At 40.6% G+C, this 23,136-nt stretch overlaps 1 protein-coding gene across 1 annotated transcript in view; it reads right to left on the bottom strand.

Annotated features, from left to right (window-relative positions):
* LOC124718807 overlaps positions 1-23,136 on the bottom strand; it is a 113,370-nt gene that overhangs the window by 45,562 nt on the left and 44,672 nt on the right. The window contains exons 5-7 of the mRNA XM_047244421.1: positions 22,798-23,027; positions 16,850-16,985; positions 10,379-10,432 (exon numbers count right to left, since the gene is read on the bottom strand). Of these exons, the coding sequence (XP_047100377.1) occupies positions 10,379-10,432; positions 16,850-16,985; positions 22,798-23,027 (420 nt within the window). The remainder of the gene's footprint in view (positions 1-10,378; positions 10,433-16,849; positions 16,986-22,797; positions 23,028-23,136) is intronic.

The following is a 23,136-nucleotide window of genomic DNA, read 5'->3' as shown; positions in this document are numbered from 1 at the left end:
TAATCCTTATGAATAAAAATGATGCAAACCAGCTCATGTGTTTCCTCCAATGAGTTTTGCCAATATGTGAAAGCTTGGAAACTTACAAGCCCTTAATGACTCAGGAAGATACATGAACCTCTTTCTTCAGTCTCAACTGAAGGTGAGCCTGGAAAGGCTTGAAAACTAATTTATGAAAATAAACAAATACTTCAAAGGTGACTGGTTGGAGTTATCTGCACTTTTATTAAAGATACAAATGACTTTCCATTTACAGTGCACCCTAGACACAGTGACATGTAGAAAGCCTAACACCAGTATAAGAACGCAGGCAGTTTATGTCTTACAATATCCTGTTCTCGACTGACATATGAGGTGTGACTTATTGCACACGCCACAGAGAGGAGCTCTCCCACGACAGCTGTTTCTAATTCAGTTGCACAGGCATTTTAAAACTGGGAGTGAAGATCACAAACAATTTAACTAATCACAAGCACATTGTCTTTCAGGAACAGAAATCTGTTAATATTCTGAAAGGTAAATGGTAGAAAACAATTTTAGACCAATTTCCTTCAACTTCATACTGATAACGTTAGTATCACACAGCATGTGGTACAAAAGTTTAAGGTAAGGTGCCAGGTCTCTCTATATCTACACACATACTGTGAAAGCACTGCGAAGGGCACTGCAGAATATACTTAGCACAGTGTCTGGCATTGGAGTTGGTTGATCCCTCTGTGACACTTTTATGCTTACTAAACGAACCTGTAGCAGAACACACTGTGTTCTTTAGATATTCTCTCTTCTATTTCATCTATTTCACTCCCATACTGATGAGCATTATTCCAGTACTGGTCAAACGAGAGTTTTGTATGCTAACTCCTTTGTTGACGGACTAAATTTCCTGAGGCTTCTTCCAATGAATCTAAGCCTGGCATCTGCCTTACTCGTGATTAATTTTATGTGGCCCTTCCATTTCAAACTGCTCCTTATGCATACTCCTAGACATTTTATGGAAGTAACTGTTTTCAATGACTGTTCTGCAATTTTGTAATCGTACAATAACGGGTCTGTCTATGTACCTGCAATATGTTACATTGGTTTATGTTGAGGGTCAATTGCCACTTGCTGCACCAAGTGTCGATCCTCTGCAGATCTTCCTGCATTTTGCTACAATTTTCTAGTGCCACGATGTCTCTGTATACAACAGCATCATCTGTGAAAAGCCTCACGGAACTTCCGATGTTGTCTACTGTGTCATTTATACACGAAGTGATCAGAAACAATCTAAAAAGCTTGCAAGGGTATTGAATGGCAGGTTGTGCAGAGAAATAGTTGTTAAGAAAAAAAATTTGGTATGTTGTGCTACTTCCAAATTGATTAGCACTGAAGTTAGATGATCAGGCCATTACACACACACAAATTCAAGAGGCTCGCCAGATGTAGTTTGCTTCAGTTTTTCTCACAGCATAAATGATAGTACACAAAACTGCTCAGCCTTTGACTGGGGTTCGATCCCCACTACTGCCCCATGTCCAATTTATGTCACACTCTTGTTCAGTTCAGAATGACATGCTGTGTTCTGTTTGCTACAAACTCTTTAGTTCAGTTACTCAGTTGGCCCGATATTCTGTACAATCTCTATTTCATTCGTTAGGTGGCATAGTGGAAATGTATTATAAAGAACAGCATGATGTGAAAGCTTATCAATGTTTTCAGTCTCACCTGAAGTATACAGTACATTGTTAACTTTACTAGTTTCATTATTTGAACAACTGTTTCGCCTTTTCTCGTTTGCATAGAGGCCTTAATGTCTCCTTGCAAATGAAATGATTCCAATAAATAAAATTATTCGTGGCCATTTAACAACAGGATCCACAATGTATTGATAAATATGATATACATGTCTACAATTGTTCAGTACAGTTAAAATACATCACAGGGAACTCCTTTCAAAAACATATCCAGATTATTTTGCATGTAAACAAATCACTCTTTTTATCAACTTGCCCTTCTACACTCCAACTTATACATTACCCTTTATTTTCATGCTTCCACGGACACACACAATACGACATATCAATGAATTAGAAATGAATGGCACATGGATCGGGTCACGTTTCCAGCAAACAGCAGGCTAATTTATTTATTTATTTGGGGATTTCTGTTCTTTGAGTGAATCGGGGAAAAAATCTCACCAGATACATTTCAGGAATGAGTTCACCTTTTCGTAAAATGACTAGTAGTACAGGTGGGTACCCAATATGCATTGGTGTGAGCAATAATTACAAGGTCATGCTGAAATGTAATGCCTCCGAATTTTTGATGTGAGAACTCTTACAGCTTTTTAAATAAAACAAATATTATAAACATTCTACATCTTTGTTATTCACATCTAGGCCTCTGCCGTCGGAAGGCTCCAAATTGTACTATGTAATATGATAGTGTTTAATGTAACTGTTGGTGGATGAGAAACAGCATGCTTAATTTGAGTTTTTAACTGCAGAAGAGTTTGTCCACACATGGAACACCCCCTCCTTCAGCATGACACAGCTAGACTACACTGTCATCAATCATCCTCCATACAGTCCCGATTTAGCCCTATCAAATTTTCATCTGTTTCCAAAACTTAAAGAACACCGAGGGCTTCATTTGGATAGCAATGAAACAGTGCAAGCAGAGGTGAGGTGAGGTTGCAGCTCTGTCACCAAAGTCAAACATTCTACAGTAATGATATTAACAAATTGGTTTCTCATTGGAAGAAATGTGTGTCACCACATCCTATGCTGAGAAATAAATGTGTAGACATGAAGAATAAAGATGTAGAATGTGACAGTATTGGCTGCAGATTTCTATACCTGTGTTATTGTGTGGGGATTTATAGGACTCCCCTTGATAGAGAAAGCAGCTACTAAGGTAGTGAAGTACTTGTGGAGTGCACATGGTTTTTTAGACTAGGTTCACCAGAGGTACTCTGATGAACACTCGCCAGTCAATACACACCGAGGGAAGTCCGACCGTATTCAGAGTAAAGACTCGTCGACAGTCAAAATTTTATCAGTAAACTGTCCAAGTATTCGTAACAAAGCTCCCAAATTTACTGCCCTCCACGAAAACTCTCATGCTCAAATTGCTCTTGAAACTTAAAGTTGGTTGAAACCCAAAGTGGAAAGCTCTGTGATATTTAGTGAGCTGTGGAATGTATGCTGGAAATACTGATTAGAGGCCGTAGGAGGGGAAATGTTCATTGCGGCTGACAAATATATAGTGTCTGTAGAGGTCAAAGCGGAGTGCGACAGTTAAGTTATCCGGTCACTTAAAACAAGTGTAGGTGGTATGAAGTTAACTGTTGGATGTTTTTACCAACCACCCAATTCTGCTGTGACAGTTCTAGTCATTCAAACAAAGTCTACAGTCAATAGGCGTAAATACCTACAGCATGCAGTACTAGTTGGAGGCCACTTTAACCTACCGAGTATCAACTGTGATGTCTCTAGATTCATTGCAGGGGGTAGATACAGCCGTGTGAAATACTTTTTAGACTTTTCTCAAAACTGTCTCGAGCAGCTAGCTCGGCAGCCCACACACAATTGAAATATCTTGAATCGTGTAGCTACAAATAGGCCGCATCCTATTGACAATGTCAATATAGAAACAGGGATTAGTGATCATGATGTAAATAGTCTTCACAGGTCTGCTGCCAGATCACGATGCGCAAATTCCACAATATTTCCTGGGAGCAACTGTCCGACATCTTTAGGTGGTTCAATCTTGCTGGTGGCTAGGTACGACTGACGGAATCTGCACATAGACACCCCGTTTCTAGAACACGTACGTGAAGAATGCGCAGGCACGGAAATCACACATGTGCAATGATATGCAGATGGATGGTGCCATACTCCGAATTTTGCACCTACACCAGGGACCATTCCATCTGAGATGCGATTAGTTGTTTAGAGCAGGCTGTTTCTAAACTTCCTAAGGATGCTGCCGAAAAGATTAGGAGTGACACATGCCACATCTTGACTCAAGCTTCACCTATGAGGTCCAATTTTAACACCACCTCAGTTGAAAGAAAGGCTCCAATAGAATTGAGAAAAGACCAACACATCATCATCTTACCTATGCTACTGTGCTTCTCTCACACACAGAATATAACAGCAAGATATAAAAACTGCTCGATGTTCCTGCATACAGTAAATTAAAATGCGATCTGACAGTTAGGATTCAGAGAAAGACTTTGGAACTCATGAGGAAGAGCTCGATTCCAGCGCAAGTCGCTAAGGGTTTGCGTCAACAGGCTGCAGTTCCTCCTAGAATCTACGCCTACCCAAGATCCATAAGAATAGGATGCCCCTCTGTCCCATTGTAAGTAACGTAGGAGCACCTACTTATTTTGTTGCCACTATTGGGACCTCTCATAGGCAAGTGCCACCATTATATCCAAAATGATAAAGATTTCATAAGTCGCCTGAAAACTCTTAGATTGCAATTGTTGGATCTCTTCGTAAGTTTCGATGTTGTGTCTTTATTTACAAAGGTGCCTTTGCAGAACTCTTTGGAGTTCATTAGCAGCAAGTTTGAGGAGGACATAGTAGCATTATTTAAACACGTGCTTCCTTCAACATATTTCTTATTTCATGACCAATATTTTGAACAAGCAGACAGTGTCACCATTGGAAGCCCTCTGTCTTCTGTGGTGGCCAATTGAAGAAAAAGCACTACAGTCAGTCACTCTCAAACCCTCTTGTTTTCTGCGGTATGTGGATGATGCATTTGTGGTGTGGCCACATGGGCTTGATACTCTACCTATGTTTCTTCTTCAGCTTCTGAATTCACTCCATCCAAATATAAACTTCGGAATGGAAATGGGAAAAGATGGTACTTTATCTTTACTTGGTGTTTTGGTACGAAGAGAAGCAGATAGAACCTTGGGACTCGGCACCTACTGCAAGCCAACGACGCATACAGATCTATATCTGCAGGCCACAAGCTGCCATTATCCTGCACAATGTGGTAGTGCATTACATACGTTAGTTCACGGAGCACATGTGGTATCTGATCCTGAAAGCCTATCGAGTGAAATACAACATTTGAAGACAGTGTTCCGACAAAACGGTTATTCTGAGGCCCAGGATAATTCAATCTATGGAGCAGAATGAAAATATGAAGACACCCACCACTTTGGCCTTTTTGCCATATTTTGGTGCCATGTCGTCAAGAATCTGAAGAGTCTTTTGAAGATATGGCATTAAGTGTGTTTTTCAGCTATCTGCAAAACTGAGAAACTTGTTGGGTTCAGTTAAGGATGATCTTGGCCTGAGGAAATGTGGTGTGTACAAGATTCCTTGCCAATGTGGGGCAGCATATATAGGCCAGACGTGTCGAAAGGTACAAGAACACTGCAATGAAGATCAGTGTCGTAGAAACATTCGTCAACCGGTAAAGTCGGCAATTGCGGAACACTATCTGAATACAGGACATCACATGATTTCATCCCCGGCATCATCATTCTGCGATTGCATCATTAAGGAAGCAATACATATGCGTACAGCCGATAATTTCATCAACAGGGATGCGGGATATCAACTGCGCACAGCTGCATTGGCTGCTATTAAATCACGACGCGACAATCAATATTTTTCGATAACAGACCTGTCATAACATTGGTCTAGTACAGTCTCTGTTGAGTAACGTCTGGCCGCACTGTTAGTAAATGCAGCATACAGCCGCAGGAGAGCCGCCCTGCGATTTTCAGTTTGTCATAACATTGGTCTAGTACAGTCTCTGTTGAGTAACGTCTGGCCGCACTGTTAGTAAATGCAGCATACAGCCGCAGGAGAGCCGCCCTGCGATTTTCAGTTTGAGTATGGCACCATCTATCTGCAAATCATTGCGCACGTGCTAGTTCCGCGCCAACACACATTTCACGTGCGTGTTCTAGAAACAGTGTCGATGTGCGGACACCGTCAATCGTACCTACCCACCAGCAAGGTTGAATCACCTGAAAATGTCAGACAGTTGCTATGAGGAAATATTGTGGAATTTGCACAACGTGATCTGGAGGCAAACCTGTGAAGACTATTTACAACATAAACGCCGGGAAAGCTTGAAGATTCACAATGATCATGATGTCATTACAGCAACCATGGTTATGAAAGTTAACTCAGTCAAGAAGGCTAGGAGAGTGTCTCTGCTAGAGAGAACAGATGAGCAGTTTTTAGCATCTCAGACAGTGAATTGAAATCACTTAGTTCCCAGAAGATAGATGTAGAGGGATTATGGGCAAAATTCAAGCCGATTGTAAATTGCGATCTAGAGAGTTATGTGCCTAGTAAGTGGATAAAGGATGGAAAACACTCACCATGGTTTAATAATTAAATTAGGAGATGCTGAGGAAGCAGAGGCCATTGCACTCCTGGTTCAAAAGCACAAATGACAACAAGCAAAGGTTAGTAGAGATTCATGCATCTGTGAAAAGATTTATGCGCGAAGCATACAACTACCACCGTCATACCTGAGTAAAAGATCTGGCACAGCACCCGAAAAAATTCTGGTCCTATGTAAAATCTCAGTGGGTCTAGAGGCATCCAATACAGTCCCTTGCTGACCAGCCTGGTGTAATAGTTGAAGACAGCAAAACAAAGGTCGAAGTTTTAAATTTTACATTCAAGAGAGAATGCAGGAGAATTGTACAAACATACCATCATTTGATCATTGGACAGACTCCTGTATGGATGACTAGTAATAAGCACCCCTGATGTAGAGAAACAACTGAAAGACTTGAAAGCAAATAAGTCACCAGGATCAGATGTAACCCCAATTCAATTTTACAAAGAGTACTCAATGGCTTTAGCCCCTTACCTAGCTTGCATTTATCACGAATCTCTCGTCCAGCACGAAGTGCGTTGAAGTTGAGTGATTGTAGGAAGATACAAGCAGACTTAGACAAAATTTCTAGTTGGAGTGACTAATGGCAGCTAACTCTAAATGCACAACAATTTTGGTTACTGCAGATTAGTAGAGAAAACAAAACTGTAATGATTGGATACAGGATCGATAATGTACTGCTCAGTACAGTCACATCATTTTAAATATGTGGGTATGATGCTGCAAAGTGATATAAAATGGCACAAACATGTGAGAACTGCAGTAGGAAAGATGAATGGTCAACTTCTGTTTATTGGCAGAATTTTAGAAAAATGTGGTTCATCTGTAAAGGAGACCGCATATTGGATACTGGTGCAACCTACTTTTGAATACAGATGTAATGTTTGGGATACATACCAGATCGGATTGAAGGAAGACATCGAAGCAATTCAGAGGTGGACTGCTTAATTTGTTACTGGATGGTTCGAACAACACGTAAGCATTACAGAGATTCTTCAGGAACTCAAATGGGTATCCCTGGAGGGAAGGTTACGTTTTTTCCGAAGGACACTACTGAGAAAATTTAGAGAACCAGCATTTAAAACTGACTGCCAAATGATTCTGCTGCTGCTGCTGCTGCTGCTGCCAACATGCGCTGTGCACAAGGACCACACAGATAAGATGTGAGAATTAGGGCTAATACAGAGGCATAAACACAGCCATTTTTCCCACACTATTTGCATGTGGAACAGGATAGGGAATGATTAGCAGTGGTACAGGGTACCCTCCACAATGCACCATATTGTGACTTGCAGAGTATATGTAGCTGTAGATGTAGATGGTTAATAATATTTGTTTTATTTAACTTTTCAGTGTGCTCCCGTAGTCGCGAGGGAAAGCTTCACAATATACAAGGTCACTCTAAAAGTTAAGATTGTTCGTTTCTCCAGACATTCTTATTCAAGAAAATGAAAAAAAATTTAATTTACAACATATACTTTGATATCTCAGCTATTTTACTACATAGTGGAATTCACATTCAAACATTTGTCAAAGTGCTCCAAAAGCTTCGCTATGCTGTCTCCATGAAAAGTTGCCACTAAATTGTTGAACAGTAACATCACTTTGCAGTTGGCTGTTACTTACATAGTACTTTCTGCCCAAAAAATCCTTCAATTTGAGAAAAAAAAAATTAAATAAAAAAAACAGCAATCGCTCTGGGCCAGGATCAGGCGATAAAGCAAATGTTCAAAAGCATCCCAAAACTGCTGAAGCAAACCTTTTGTCAAAGCAGCAGTATGCAAGGGAGTGTTATCACGATGAAGTACAATGCCACAGGACAACAATCGACACGGTTTGTTTGGAACAGCACGATGTGGTTGGTGACGGCTCTGATAGCTGCCTGATGTTTGGTACTCAGAATTTCAGAATTTGTTCCTTGTTTTTTGGCTTTGCTGGGGATTGTGAATGGTGCCATTCTTTCGATTGGCACTTGGTTTTTGGACTTTCACATAAAAGTTATGTCTCGTTATCACAGGTTGTTTTTTGTGCCTACCTGTCAAAAATTGAGGAACCCACCTGCCACACTCTGTTCTACAGCTCAAATAACCACTAACAATTTGATAATGAAATGATTCTGAAATTTTAGGAAAACACAAGCTCTGTCATCGACAGCGATAACTTTTTCCTCATTCCTTTATTTGAATTTGTCAGCCGCAACTGAAGGTCAACCTGATCATTTTTCATCATGAATATTCATTTGTCGACCATTAAATACGGTGCACCATTTTCAAACTGAAGCCTCTTTCATCAAATTTCCATAAACTTCAGTTATCAGACTATAAATTTCAATAGTTTGGAATTTTCAGAAGCCCCAAACATTTCAAAATTGCACGAAACATTGTACTTGCTTCAATGATTAGGAAGGTCTATAGCATGCCAGTGAGGGTGGTGGCGCAACTGCATGGTTCTTGTGGTCAAGACTTCCTTTACTTTTAAAATAAGCGTTGTATTTCATTGCCTACAAACAAGAAGTTAACACTCACGTAGGCTCAATGTTGTGAAGAACCACTGATAGTGGTATTTTTAAATATCCCACACACATGCATCTCTCACTGTTGTCCCTCCATGTCAATTTGTACAATACGCAGTTGATGGGAGCATACCGGTATACAGGCACAAACCCATGATGTCGCATCTCTTATAGTTTGATCCCTAGGTTCCTTACTCTGGCAAAAGAGGAAAAAGTCCAATCCTGTTCTCAATTTATCCTGGATGACTTCCCTACTACACCCTATGCATAGGTTCACTTCCCAAAGCCCTTTGTTTTCTTGCTACAGGAAGCAATCTCAGGCTCTGAAATGTACAATTTCTATGTCATCTTTTACACACAATCACATAATAAGATTCCTGTCATTCATGGTTTCAGCCACACACTCACCAACTTTAGTACCTCCGCATCATAGGCAGTGTAAGTTAACTCACCACATTCTACCTATGACAAACACATTCTGAAGATGGTCAACATACTGTTGAAACTGGTAATGATATTAAAAACGTGTATAATATGTTAATCACTTTTGTCCATTGACTGATTGGCAGCTTTTTTCATAAAGTCTTGTGTGTAGGTCTACTGACGCCAGGCAAGAATAAGACTTCCCTTCTGTAGCTTTACTGCTTTCTATGTTTCATTTATGAACTAGTACTTTAGACATAAAATAAATCATATGAGACCCAATAAAAAACAAAAAATCTGTGTACATAATATATATTTAATGAGTTCAGTTTTTTCAGGTAATCCGGGTGCCACTCAAATCTAAATGCAGAACGAGTACACCGTTAACAGTGGAGATATTTAAAACCCAAATTATGACTTGAACACGAGAAGCAGAGGTTACTAACATGTTCAGCAATCGGGCCCTAATAGTTATACCATGCTTCATGCACTTGTGTATCCCAAAAAACTAGTTCTAGATTCGACTATCACCCAATAAGACAATTATCAGTCTCTCTCGAACCTTGGCACAGGTGTCCTAATACACATAAGTGCAATAATGTTGTCCAGGCCTTCAGTGTATAAACAGAAGCAAATATTTGCAACGTAAGTAAATATGAACCACTAACTCCTCGTGCATCACAAAACTGAACGAATTGCTTACAAAATGTATGATGTCAATTTTCCAAAATAGTGGACCGCTGTAATTACTTTATAAAATGAAGGTAGCAGGAAAATGTGAATTGTCAATAAAGCTTTTCATAAACATTTAATTTACAACTAGAATATTAACAACACTTTGACTGTCAGACTTTCTCTTAAATTGCAACAAATACAACAACCAGTGCTCTCCACAGAAACTATTCATAGTGTACTACTATGCCAAATAACACAAAAAAAAGAAACCACAGCAAAGCTCAGTATTTTATTTTCTCTTCTGTCCCAAGTGCCTGTGGACCAACACAAAAAGCGACCACAGCCAAGCACCACAGCACACAAACAAAAATTGCTATTGTTGCGTCAGTGACATCTTACCAAAACGCTTCAAGCTCACCGACTTGCCAGTCACGGGGTCTTTCGCCAATGTACCTGCATTTAAAACATGTCGCATACAGATCAAGAAGAGACCTAGTGTTTTGCTTATTAAGAAATAGATTCACTACTGAACATTTCTCTGGCATTCAGGATTTTACGGGATATTACTAACAGCAGGTCCTTCAATACAGGAACAGCATTCTGAAAAATAATGTTAACAGTAAAAAGAAACAACATGAGCAGCCTAGATGAATTCACCAAGTAGTGTTGCAATGGAAATAGTGATGTGTATAACCTAGTGTCCTCATTATCTTTTGCTTTTTTAAAAATGTACTAATACATAATCAAATTACTTTATTTTAACTGTTTTGTCAATAACTGTTAAAGATGTTTCCAGTAAGAACCAAATTCCAATGCAGCAGTCCCAATCACTTTGTTATTACTTTTTTTCCTTTCTTTCTCTTCACACACTTTCTTTCAATGTAATAACTTTTAGAGGGTTTCATCACAACAATTGTAATAAATCTATACAACCAAACTGAAATGATTATTTTTCATAATTTTTACATTCATAGAAAGCTCTGCATGCTGAAGAAGAATGCCAAAAATTATATAAAGTATTTTGGTCCTATTCTACTTCTACAAATTTCTTCTGAGCATTCAAAAATCGTCACCTCCGACCTCAAAGTGGAAGATACTACCGCACAGGCCATTTTATACTATCACATTTGGTTGTTGGAGTTAAAGGGACTGAACTGCAAGGTCATCAGTTCCTTCATTCTATATGTATAGAACCAGGAATAACCCCGATAAGAAGGATACAGAAGGCAAATCCTGGGAAGCCCAACTGTAAGCAAGATTCAACAAGACAGAGAAAATCAAGAAAAAGTAGGAGGGGAGTGAGAGTGGATAAGGAGAGTGAGCCACTCTGCCCAGAATGCAGCTGGAGGTCTCCGGAGCACGGTATATGGTGGAAGATGCATCCCACCAGCACCACCTCTCCATCAGCCGGGCCAAGAAAACAAGTAGCAGAGACAAGGTTATAAAATTTTAGAAAACATGAAATACTAAAAATGGCAGACATAGAAGAAAAAGGAGAATAAAAAGGTGGGAATGGTAAGGGCCAGGCCAGACAGTCGGGCAAGAGCCACCTCGAGCCGTGGGCCAGAGCAGACGAGGTATGCCTCTCCGACCCCTCAGGCAGTCAATGAGACCCGAGTGCCCCACCTCACAGGGATGCATAGAAACTACATTCACAGAAGAAATGTGAAACTAGGTCAGCCACTCCAGCACCACCTGCTAACACCAGTGGAAATGTGTCGGGAAGGTTAAGACATTGACGCAAAACAGTCAAATTTGGGCTGTCTAGCAGGATGTGGGCCACTGTCATGTAGGCACCACATCGACAGTAACGTGGGTTTTCACGCCAGGGAATGTGACCGTGGCTCAGCCAAGTGTGGCCAATGCACGGCCGACAAATGACAACGGATTCCATGCGAGATGCACAAAGGCAAAATTATTGCAAGGTCGTTGTCTCCTTTATTGCCATCAGTTAATTTGGGGAGTGCAGGAAAACTGCTCAGAAATATAGACATCCGACAATTGATGCCGTAGTTGACAAAAGGTTATACGATCACAGTATGCTCGACAACTATCTAAACTACTGTCCACAGAATTCTGAAGAAAACCATGTGGCTTCAAACATAAACCTGATATAAATACACTATGTGATTTAAAGTATCCGGACACCCCCAAAAACATACTTTTTCATATTAGGTGCACTGTGTTGCCACCTTCTGCCAGGTACTCCATATCAGCGATCTCAGTAGTCATTAGACATTGTGAGAGAGCAGAATGAGGTGCTCTGAAGATCTCACGGACTTCGCACATGGTCAGGCGATGGGGTTCACTTGTGTCATACGTGTGTACATGAGACTTCCACACTCCTAAACATCCCTATGTCCTGTGTTTCCGATGTGGTTGTGAAGTGGAAACGTGAAGGGACACGTATAGCACAAAAGTGTACAGGTCGACCTCATCTGTCGACTGATGTGTAATAGGCAGAGATCTGTCCAGACCATCACAAATTCCAAACTGCATCAGGATTCACTGTAAGTACTATGACAGTTAGGCGGGAGGTGAGGAAACTTGGATTTCACGGTCGAGCGGCCGCTCATAAGCCACACATCCCGCAGATAAATGCCAAACAATGCCTCGCTTGGTGTAAAGAGCGTAAACATTGGACAACTGAACCGTGAAAAAAAGTTTTGTGGAGTGATGAGTCACAGTACACAATGTGGCGATCTGATGGCAGGGTGTGGGTATGGCGAATGCCTGGTGAACATCATCTGCCAGCATGTGTAGTGCCAACAGTAAAATTCGGAGGCAGTGGTGTTATGGTGTGGTCGTGCTTTTCATGGAGGGGACTTGCACCCCTTGATGCTTTGCTTGGCACTATCACAGCGCAGGCCTACACTGATATTTTAAGCACTGCCTTACTTCCCACAATTGAAGAGCAATTCAGGGATGTCAATTGAATCTTTCAACATGATCGAGCACCTGTTCATAATGTACGGCCTGTGGCGGAATGGTTACACAACAATAACATCCCTGTGCTGACTGGCCTGAACAGAGTCCTGATGCGAATCCTATAGAATACCTCTGGGATGTTTTGGAACACCGACTTCATGCCAGGTCTCACCGACCGACATCAATACCTCTCCTCAGTGTAGCACTCCATGACGAATGGGCTGCCATTCCTCAAGAAACCTTTCAGCACCTGAGTGAAGGTATGCCTGCGAGAGTGGAAGCTCTTATCAAGCCTAAGGGTGGGCCAACACCATACTGAATTCCAGCATTACCGATACAGGGCGCCATGAACTTTTAAGTCATTTTCAGCCAGGTGTTCGGATGCTTTTGAACACAGTGTACGTGTAGCAGGTATTTGAGACAGGTAGCATCCTGGATTATGCTTGCAACAACATCAGTAACAAAGGACTGCAGAACAACATTAGAGATCGAATTCTCTCTCACATTTACACACACACCTAGTTACTTTATTTACCCTCTTTTTGAATTCTTTATTATTAAGCAATTTGTTTTTTACTGGTCTGTGAAGCGCTATTACTGTTGTGTTTCTCAAGTCGTTTACAAAACTAGAACTGTGTGTGAGAATTATCCTTTAATTTGGCTTTTTATTTTCCGTGTTTCCCTTTTAGCTTATAATGCATGAACTGCTGATCCCCAGAGCTAATGATGTGACTAACTACTGTCAGCACTGCTCTAGGACCATCAGATGCTTTTGAGCCAAAGCCATACTCTGTTACCATTTTTAAATTTCGTTTAAGATTTTTTTTATTTACGGTAGTCGCTAATGGACAATTTGAAATTTATTTGCCGATTGTGAATTCTTTGATGTCGACTGTATTAGGTATAGACGTACTACCTATCAATGACTTGCGAAAATTAGTGCCAGAGTGTGGCTCTACCAAGGATTTCCCATTTACTGTGAGAGATTGCCTCAGCCGATTCTGCTGTCTGTGCATGTAAAAAAATTTGCAGTCAGTGAATAAATTTCAAATTATTTCATGCAGCTGTAGATTGTCAATAACACTTGTTCTTTCAGACATGGAGGTACACTGTCATTAATGAAACAATTGGGAAGAACAATATGAAACCATCTGTTGTTGTTGTGGTCTTCAGTCCAGAGACTGGTTTGATGCAGCTCTCCATGCTACTCTATCCTGTGCAGGCCTCTTCATCTCCGAATAACTACTGCAACTTACATCCTTCTGAATACGCTGGGCGTATTCATCTCTTTGTCTTCCTCTATGATTTTTACCCTCTATGCTTCCCTCCAGTACTAAATTGGTGACCCCTTGATGCCTTAGAATGTGTCCTACCAACTGATTCCTTCTTCTTGTCAAGTTGTGCCACAAATTCCTCTTCTCCCCAACTCTACTCAGTACCTCCTCATTAGTTACATGATCTACCCATCTAATCTTGAGCATTCTTCTGTAGCAATACATTTCAAAAACTTCTATTCTTCTCTTGTCTAAACTGTTGATTGAGATACTTTATTATCGATGTTAACAAATTTCTCTTCACCAGAAACACTTTCCTTGCACGTTGCCAGTCTACATTTTATATCCTCTACTCTAACCATCATCAGTTCTTTTGCTCCCTAAACAATGAAACTCGTTTACTACTTTAAGTGTCATTTCCTAATCTAATTCCCACAGCATCAACTGATGAATTATCGACTACTTTCCATTATCCTCATTTTTCTATTGTTGATGTTCGTCTTACATCATCCTTTCAAGACACTGTTCATTCCATTCAGCTGCTCTTCCATGTCTTTTGCTGTCTGACAGAATTACAAAGTCATTGGCAAACCTCAAATTTTCTATTTCTTCTCCATGGACTTTAATTCCTACTCCAATTTTTTCTTTTGTTTCCTTTACTGCTTGCTCAATATACTGATTGAATAACATTGGGGATAGGCTACAACCCTATCTCACTCCCTTCCCAACCACTGCTTCCCTTGACTCTTATAACTGCCATCTGGTTTCTGTACAAATTGTAAATAGCCTTTCGCTCCCTGTATTTTACTCCTGCCACCTTCAGAATTTGAAAGAGAGCATTCCAGCCAACATTGTCAAAAGCTTTCTCTAAGCCTACAAATGCTAGAAATGTACGTTTGCCTTTCCTTAGTCTATCTTCTAAGAGAAGTCTTAGGGTCAGTATTGCCTCGCTTGTTCTAATATTTCCAAAGTGGTCTCCCCCAAGGTCAGCTTCTACCAGTTTTTCCATTTGTCTGTAAATAATTTGTTGGTATTTTGCAACTGTGACTTATTAACCTGAAAGTTCAGTAATTTTCACACATGTCAACACCTGCTTTCTTTGGGATTGGAATTATTATTTTCTTCTTGAAGTCTGAGGGTATTTTGCCTGTCTCATACATCTTGGTCACCAGATGACTGGATCTCACAAGGTTACCAGTAGTTCTAATGGAATGTTGTCTACACCGAGGGCCTTATTTTGACTTAGGTCTTTCAGTGTTCACAAATTCTTCACACAGTTACATATCTCCCATTTCATCTTCATCTACTTCCTCTTCCATTTCTATAACATTGCCCTCAAGTACATCACCCTTGTATAGACCCTCTTTATATTCCTTCCAACTTTATGCTTTCCCTTCTTTGCTTAGGACAGGTTTTCCATCTGAGCTCTTGATATCCAAACAGGTGGTTCTCTTTGACCCAAAGGTCCCTTTAATTTTCCTGCAGGAAATATCTATCTTACCCCTAGTGATACATGCTTTTACATCCTTACATTTAACCTCTAGCCATTCCTGCTAAGCCGTTTTGCACCTCCTGTCATTCTCATTGTCGAGATGTTTGTACTCTTTTTCGTCTGGTTCATTTATTGCATTTTTATATTTTCTCCTTTCATCAATTAAATTCAATCTCTCTTCAGTTACCTAAGGATTTCTACTAGCCCTCTTCTTTTTACCCGCATGATGCTCTGCTGCCTTCACTATTTCATCCTTTAAAGCTACCCATTCTTCCTCTACACGTATTTCTTCCCCCTGTTCTTGTCACTCCCTCCCTAATACTCTCTCTGAAACTTTCTACAACATCTGGTTCTTTCAGTTTATCCAGGTCTCATCTCCCTAAGTTCCTACCTTTTTGCAGTTTCTTCAGTTTCAATCTACAGTTCATAACCAATAAATTGTGGTCTGAGTCCACATTTGCCCCTGGAAAGGTCTTACAATTTAAAATCTGGTTCTTAAATCTCTGAAACCTTCCAGTGTCTGCAGGTCTCTTCCATGTATGCAACCTTCGTTCATGATTCTTAAAGTGTTATGCTCTGTGTAAAATTCTACCAGGTGGCTTCTCCTTTCATTCCTTACTTTTCCTTCTCTTTCTTTTCCTACAATCACATGCCAGTGCCCCATGACTACTAAATTTTCGTCTCCCTTAAGTACCTAAATAATTTCTTTTATCCCATCATATATAGAAATATATCTCTTTATAATCTGTGGAGCTAGTTGGCATACAAACTTGTACTACTATGGTAGGTGTGGGCTTCATGTCTATCTTGGCTACAATAATGGGTTCATTATGCTGTTCATAGTAGCTTATCCGCGCTCCTATTTTTTTTATTCATTATTGAACCAACTCCTGCATTACCGTTATTTGATTTTGTATTTATAACCCTGCATTCACCTGATCAGAAGTCTTGTTCCTCCTGCCATCAACTTCACAAATTCTCACTATAACTTTAACCTACCCATATCCCTTTTCAAATTTTATAACCTACCTGCCCAATTTCGGGATCTGACATTCCACGCTCCGATGCACAGAATGCCAGTTTTGTTTCTCCTGGTGACATATCTATTACACAATTAAAATTAAAATTATTATTTCATAAATATTTTCATCAATGTACGATATATTACTCACGTACCGACTGTTGTGTACCGTACAAAGGTTTCCCGGTTATCTAGCATGGAGTCCACTGCCAACTTCTCACAGTACTGTGCAGTGATGATTGCGATTGTCGGCTGCTTGGACTGCACCATGGCCGGCATGTTACGCACAACCTGTGGAAAACAAACTTACCTTGTAAAATCTACATGAGTGATTTAAATAGAGCATGTACCTTCACGAACTGACAGAATCCTGCAGAAGCAAATTTGTGACAGTTATGTGGCACCAAATGGACAGGAGTGCCCATTTTTCTTATGAGTATGTTGCTTTTATCAAGACTAATTCCCATCTCTCTGGATTAGTCAACTGATACCTTGTCAATAGCCAATATAAAAACTTCCAGACTCTGGTGATACTAAGCAGAATCTCTCAGAGTGATGATAACAAAACATAAGATCAACAGTCCAGAGTTCTATGTTTGGAGAGTGGAGGTGCGGGGAGGGATAGCACATGGACAATGAAGCATTATGCAATATATTGTTAAAAAAATCTAGGAAAATTAACTGAACATCCTCTTTGAAAAAATATGTTATTTCCTACTGAACTAGGGCTGTTCATGACTTTAATGGCAACACTATCCCACTACTAGACAAGATATAGCTATCTCATTCTCTGGTGGTCATATTCTCCATGAAATTTTCTCTGCAGATTGCTAACAAGACTGAGTGTATGCACTAAAGTGGACGACACATCTGTCTTAGAAGCAAGTACGTGCAACGGACAGTTTGCCTGCAGGTGTGTTACAGGATGCAGAATACAGTGCTTCTGCAGGGTGTGTACATGGACAAGAAAAAAAAAATTCCTGAATATTTCCCGGTTAAAAATACACTTTCTCCCGGATGAAAATATACTTTTTCCGTGTTAAGTGACTGTATACTTTTCCTTGGAACTGTAAAACTTATCAATCCTTTGTATGGTTATGGTTTTATATACCAGCGTACAATTTCCCGGCCATTAAAAAACTTAACTCAATAAAAATAATAAAACATGTTTTGGAAAGATCTTTGATGTGCAGCAACATGTACACTGCAAATTTTCGTGATGTAGTCAGCCAATAGCAATATCGCTGTTAAGTAGCGTGTACACACAAATAGGGAAAGTAAATCGTTTAAAATACACACAGTTTTGCTACAAGAAAAACAAAGCTTTCACATATAATATTGGTCTCAAAGATTAATAAGCTGCAAAAGAAGCTAAGCTTTCACATATAATGTTCATCTTTTATGGGCACATTACACTTTAAGATACATCACACAAATGTGCCAGTAAAAACGACATTTATGTCTGATCTTCTAGACTCGAAATTTTTCAAAAAGGTCGTCCTCAAAGAGTTGATTTTTAAATTACATTCAAATGCTCTGTGATTTAAGAAATTCATTGTACATTCTCACACATAGTTCATCCTGCGTTAAAGGAAATTTACTTTGAAACTAATGGTTTCCAAACAACCATTTGCAATATTTTCTCGCAACTTGTTAGAAATAGGTTCGTTTCAGCAGTTGCCAGATATCAGGCGTCACCGCACTTGCGCAGTTATGATGACGTGGGAAGCCCGTATGTTTGTACGTATAAAACTTTAAAAGATCTTACATTACGTCATAAAAGAAAAAAGACATTAGAGGATACTCCAAGAGCATCAGAATTTCATGAACCATATTAAAATGCGTAATTCGGATTAAAGTGCACGTTCACGTATGTCCAGATTCAGACAAATTTTCTTGGAGTACCAGTACTGTATTGTTTCATGTTCGGTTCATTATTATAGCATAATGCCATACATGCTAGAAGATGAGAAGTAGCCCTTGAAATGTAGTGAACACTTGAAACTAGCCAATAGTGTAGAATTAAACACCGTTTGAAATAAATTGATTGCCTCAGTGGAAAAGATTAATAAAAGCCAAATTTCTTTAGCAAGCAGACAAAAATAGCCTCGTTGTTCGGCAAGGCGATTAATGTTCGACTGTCAGAAAGGCAGAAATAAAATAAAATCATAAACTAATAACATATTTTAGTCTTCCGTAATTATGTGAATGTATTTTAATTCACTTGATAGCTCCCGGCCAAAAAAATCCTTTTTGTTTTCATTTGATGTAAGAGCAATTAACAAAGAGGAAAAAGCAGAACCACTAAACCTCCCCAATACAACTAGGATTGCTCTGTGCATCAGCCCCAGATCTATGATATTTCTGAACTGGAGCAATACCGGATAGCTGCTAGCTAAAGCTCTATACACAGAGCTTTAGCTCCTAACTGGGCACTAAACAACTGGCCCTTACAGTGTAGTGGTCTGGCCAAAAATGTAATGTCAAAATTTCATTTCCTTGGATACCAGTACACTGATAAGATGTAATCTTTCTTACTGTTATTTCTGTTAGTCGTTTATTTCCACTCTGATAGTCTGAGTCTACGGATTTTGCTAGTAATTATAACTAGGCTGATCATTCGCAAACCCAGTCAAACACATAAACAGCAATTGGCATTCACCCGTTCGGCTTTATCTCGCTCAGCTCGTATAGCTCCGTCCCCTTTTGCCTGCAGGAAAGTTGATTTCTAGATGCGACGGGGATTCCACTGGCAAAGGCATCACGTACACCATGCACGCATTCAAAAATCAACTTATGATTCATTCAGAAATCAACTTAGAATTTGTTCAAATTCAAGCAGGGATGCGTTTCAAAATCATATGAATGATCATATATAAAAACAAAGATGAGGTGACTTACCGAACAAAAGCGCTGGCAGGTCGATAGACACACAAACAAACACAAACATACACACAAAATTCAAGCTTTCGCAACAAACTGTTGCCTCATCAGGAAAGAGGGAAGGAGAGGGGAAGACGAAAGGAAGTGGGTTTTAAGGGAGAGGGTAAGGAGTCATTCCAATCCCGGGAGCGGAAAGACTTACCTTAGGGGGAAAAAGGGACACGTATACACTCGCACACACGCACATATCCATCCACACATACAGACACAAGCAGACCAGAAAGAGGAAAATAAGACGACAGAAAAGATTTCGAAATGCAACAGTGACAATTCCCACGTGGAATGTTTCCTTCCATTATATTCATATGAATGATCGATAGACCAACATGCGCTGGATGCTACATGCTTTGTGAAACAAGTTTCTTTTTCCTCAAGAATATGAATTTGGCCCCCTGACAGGTTCTGGGAGAGACCAAAAGTGGATGGTGTGTATTAAAATGACTGAGAAGCAAAAAGTGGCGAGGAAATTGACCAATAAGCTGGATGAAGTCTTTCCTGGTGACAGCAAGAGAGAGAGAGAGAGAGAGAGAGAGAGAGAGAGAGAGAGAGAGAGAGACACAAGTGTAGACTGTACAAAGAGAAAAGGTGAAGCGAGGAAGGAAAATGTGGACCTCAACAGCTTGCAGCTGTATGTTCAGCGATATGGTTTTACTGTGTCACCCAGGATAAGCAGTATGACTCCCGATGAGATGGAATGCCATCCTCGGAGGGGGGGAGTCAAAGCCGACTAGAAGGAAATGCGAGAGGTCAAGGTGGCCGTGAGGACAATTTTGTTTCTTGGAGGCAGAGAACAATTGGACACAGTGATTTTAAGAGCAGCCATAATTCCTCCTTGTTAGATCTAACGCCACAAATGTTCCACTGTAGAAGAGTCATAACGGGGAAAGGGGAGTAGGGAACAAATTAAGGATTGTTACTTCGGCAGCTACCAAGTGCCAGTCTTCGAAGGCTCAGTGCTAGAGGACACAGAGGCTGGAAGATCCTGTTCCATTGGATTCTCAATGGGTCGGCCTGTGGATTCCAGGGCAGAAAAACAATTCCAGGGCAGAAAAACAGTAGGCAGTGCGCACCAGCGAAATGGAGGTCAGCCGGATGAGGGTATCACACTGCGACACCGTTCAAGAGGATCTCCGAGTCAGGGGAGGACATGACTGTTTGCCTTTGTTTGATTTCATACAGCCTTTGCAATTGGCACATGGCAAGTCTTCACAGGAGTATTCCTTTTGTCCTGCTACACATAGGTGATTTTGCTGCCAAAGGTGAAGATCTAGTGGCTTGTTGCACAGCTAGTGTCTTACTTGGCAATTTTACAACTGCAGTGCTGAATTTGAGGTCAGAAGTCTGTGTACAGAGGAGGAGACAGGCAACCGCCCTTGTGAGCATCTGTACCACAAGAAACACATTTGGAGGTGTTTCGGCTGGACATGCGAGTGTGGTTGTAACGTTGACACTAACAGCAATGCATCGGGTTTGGAATTTACGGTTGGAACATGACTTCAGAGCCTGCTTTGATCTTTGCTGGAAGCACTACTCTATCACATGTTGGAAAAAGAATTCATACAGGCACTTTTTTTTATGGTTACATCAACTTTTTTCATTACCCAATGGACTGAAAATATGTCCTGATCAGAGAGGTAAGTTTGGATTTCTCCCTCGGTCAGACCATCGAGCAGTCTATTGTAAATAACACCACATGAAGAATTCAGCATTTGACGGGCCTTGACATGAACATGATAGCTGTGGAGGAGCAAAGCAGCAGGTGTTGTGCCTAAGGATCACAATTAGTCTCCAAAAGCAAAGTGCCATTCCATAAACAAGACCATGGTTTCACAGCACCTGCAATTCAATCAGCACCTTTCATAGCTAACGACTGACCTCCTTCAGTACAGGATGTCACAAGGAAACAAGATGCTTATGGGAGATTCTTTGAATCTTTAGTCTCATTCTGTTTATGTTTAGTAAATGTAGACTGAGATGGTGATTGACTCATTGCAAGAAAATCCCCCACGATTGCTAGTGTCTTCAATGACACACTTTTTCCAACTGGGGGCCCTCCCCCCAGATGGGGCGGCTCACTCGTCTTACGTAATTGCTCATACCTCAGGTCACATCTCCATGAACTCCTGGCAGAAGGACCAATTGGCAAATTTGGGAAAGAAACAGCTCAGATAATCGCCACTCACTGAGCCTGGCCTGTACAGGTGGTACATGCGAACTCTGTATGACGACCTGGGGCTGGGAATTACACGTTACCCAGTCACCAGTTACACGTCAAATGTGTGGGCCAACCTTCAGGAGTGTACAGGGATGAATAGAAACAAACATGATCCTCAATGGGAGGGGAGGGTGGGGGGTGGAGGGTTGGGGTGGGGAAGAAGGCAGTTGAGGAACTGTTGTGATGTCAGGCTACTGAAACTTCAGAACACATTTCCAAAAATATCCCAGACATGTTCTCCAAGGGAGGGGAGAAAGAATAGCAGGAGCATAGAGGTGCAGCACAGAAATGGATAAGGTGATGCAAAGGCCGGGGCCCCATGGCAGCAAAGCATGTACTCACAAAAAGGAAAGGTTTGGATGTGTTTGGGCTATTCATAAATACATTTGTGTCATCAGCAAACATCCACCTCCAGTGTCCTGTGTAACTCATTTATATGCAACAAGAAGGGCAGGTCAAAAACAAAACTTTTGAGACACTGTATTTAATGTAACCCCATTCAGAGCTTAGTCTTACTCATTTCATATCATATCATGTCATACTATAAGTTGACTTCACTATCAGCCTCCTTCTATTAAGATAACACTATGTCATTTAGTTTCCCTAGTAAAATTTCCTGATCTACAAAACTGATGGCTTTACAAGATGACAGAAAACACTAACTGAGCAATATTTCTTCTTCAGTTGTATGAGAATTGACTTCTTGAGATGAAATATCACTTTCCCCACAAGAGGAACCTTTACGGAAGCAAAACTGATCTGTTTAATCCAAGACATGCTAACTGTGTTGGTTAAGTAACATTCTACCTGACCAACAACTACACTTATTGTGTTAGAACCAAAATGAACACCAACAAGAGTAAGTGCAACGAGAGTGTCCAAAGAAGTGAATCCTCTCACCACTCCTTTACAAAGTATCAAAACTGCCAATCGCCAAACACCGACCTGCACTTTGGTAGCAACTGCGCGTGTGTATGCACCGTGCTCAAGAGCCTTGGCAATGCCCTTCTCCGTCAGCTGTGACAACTGTGCCTGCACTTCCTCCTCGGACCAGCCGTTGGAACGCGCCAGCTCCACCGCAGTCACCGGGTTCGGAAAAGAAGATTCCAGCAGTTCTTTGATGCGTTCTTCTGTGAGCGGAGCGACGGCACCCAGTGTGCTCTCATCTGCGGATACTAAAGTTGGAAAATATCTATGATTTGTGAGAGCACCAACAAGATGACACAGAATTTTGCTTAAATAACTTCTCCGACAAAAATTATCATTGTCAGCAAACTGATTAAC

Source organism: Schistocerca piceifrons, chromosome 10 (assembly GCF_021461385.2).
Source record: "Schistocerca piceifrons isolate TAMUIC-IGC-003096 chromosome 10, iqSchPice1.1, whole genome shotgun sequence".
Classification (NCBI taxonomy): domain Eukaryota; kingdom Metazoa; phylum Arthropoda; class Insecta; order Orthoptera; family Acrididae; genus Schistocerca; species Schistocerca piceifrons.
Note: the sequence above shows the minus strand (reverse complement) of the source record. Positions and strands in the feature narration are given on the sequence as shown.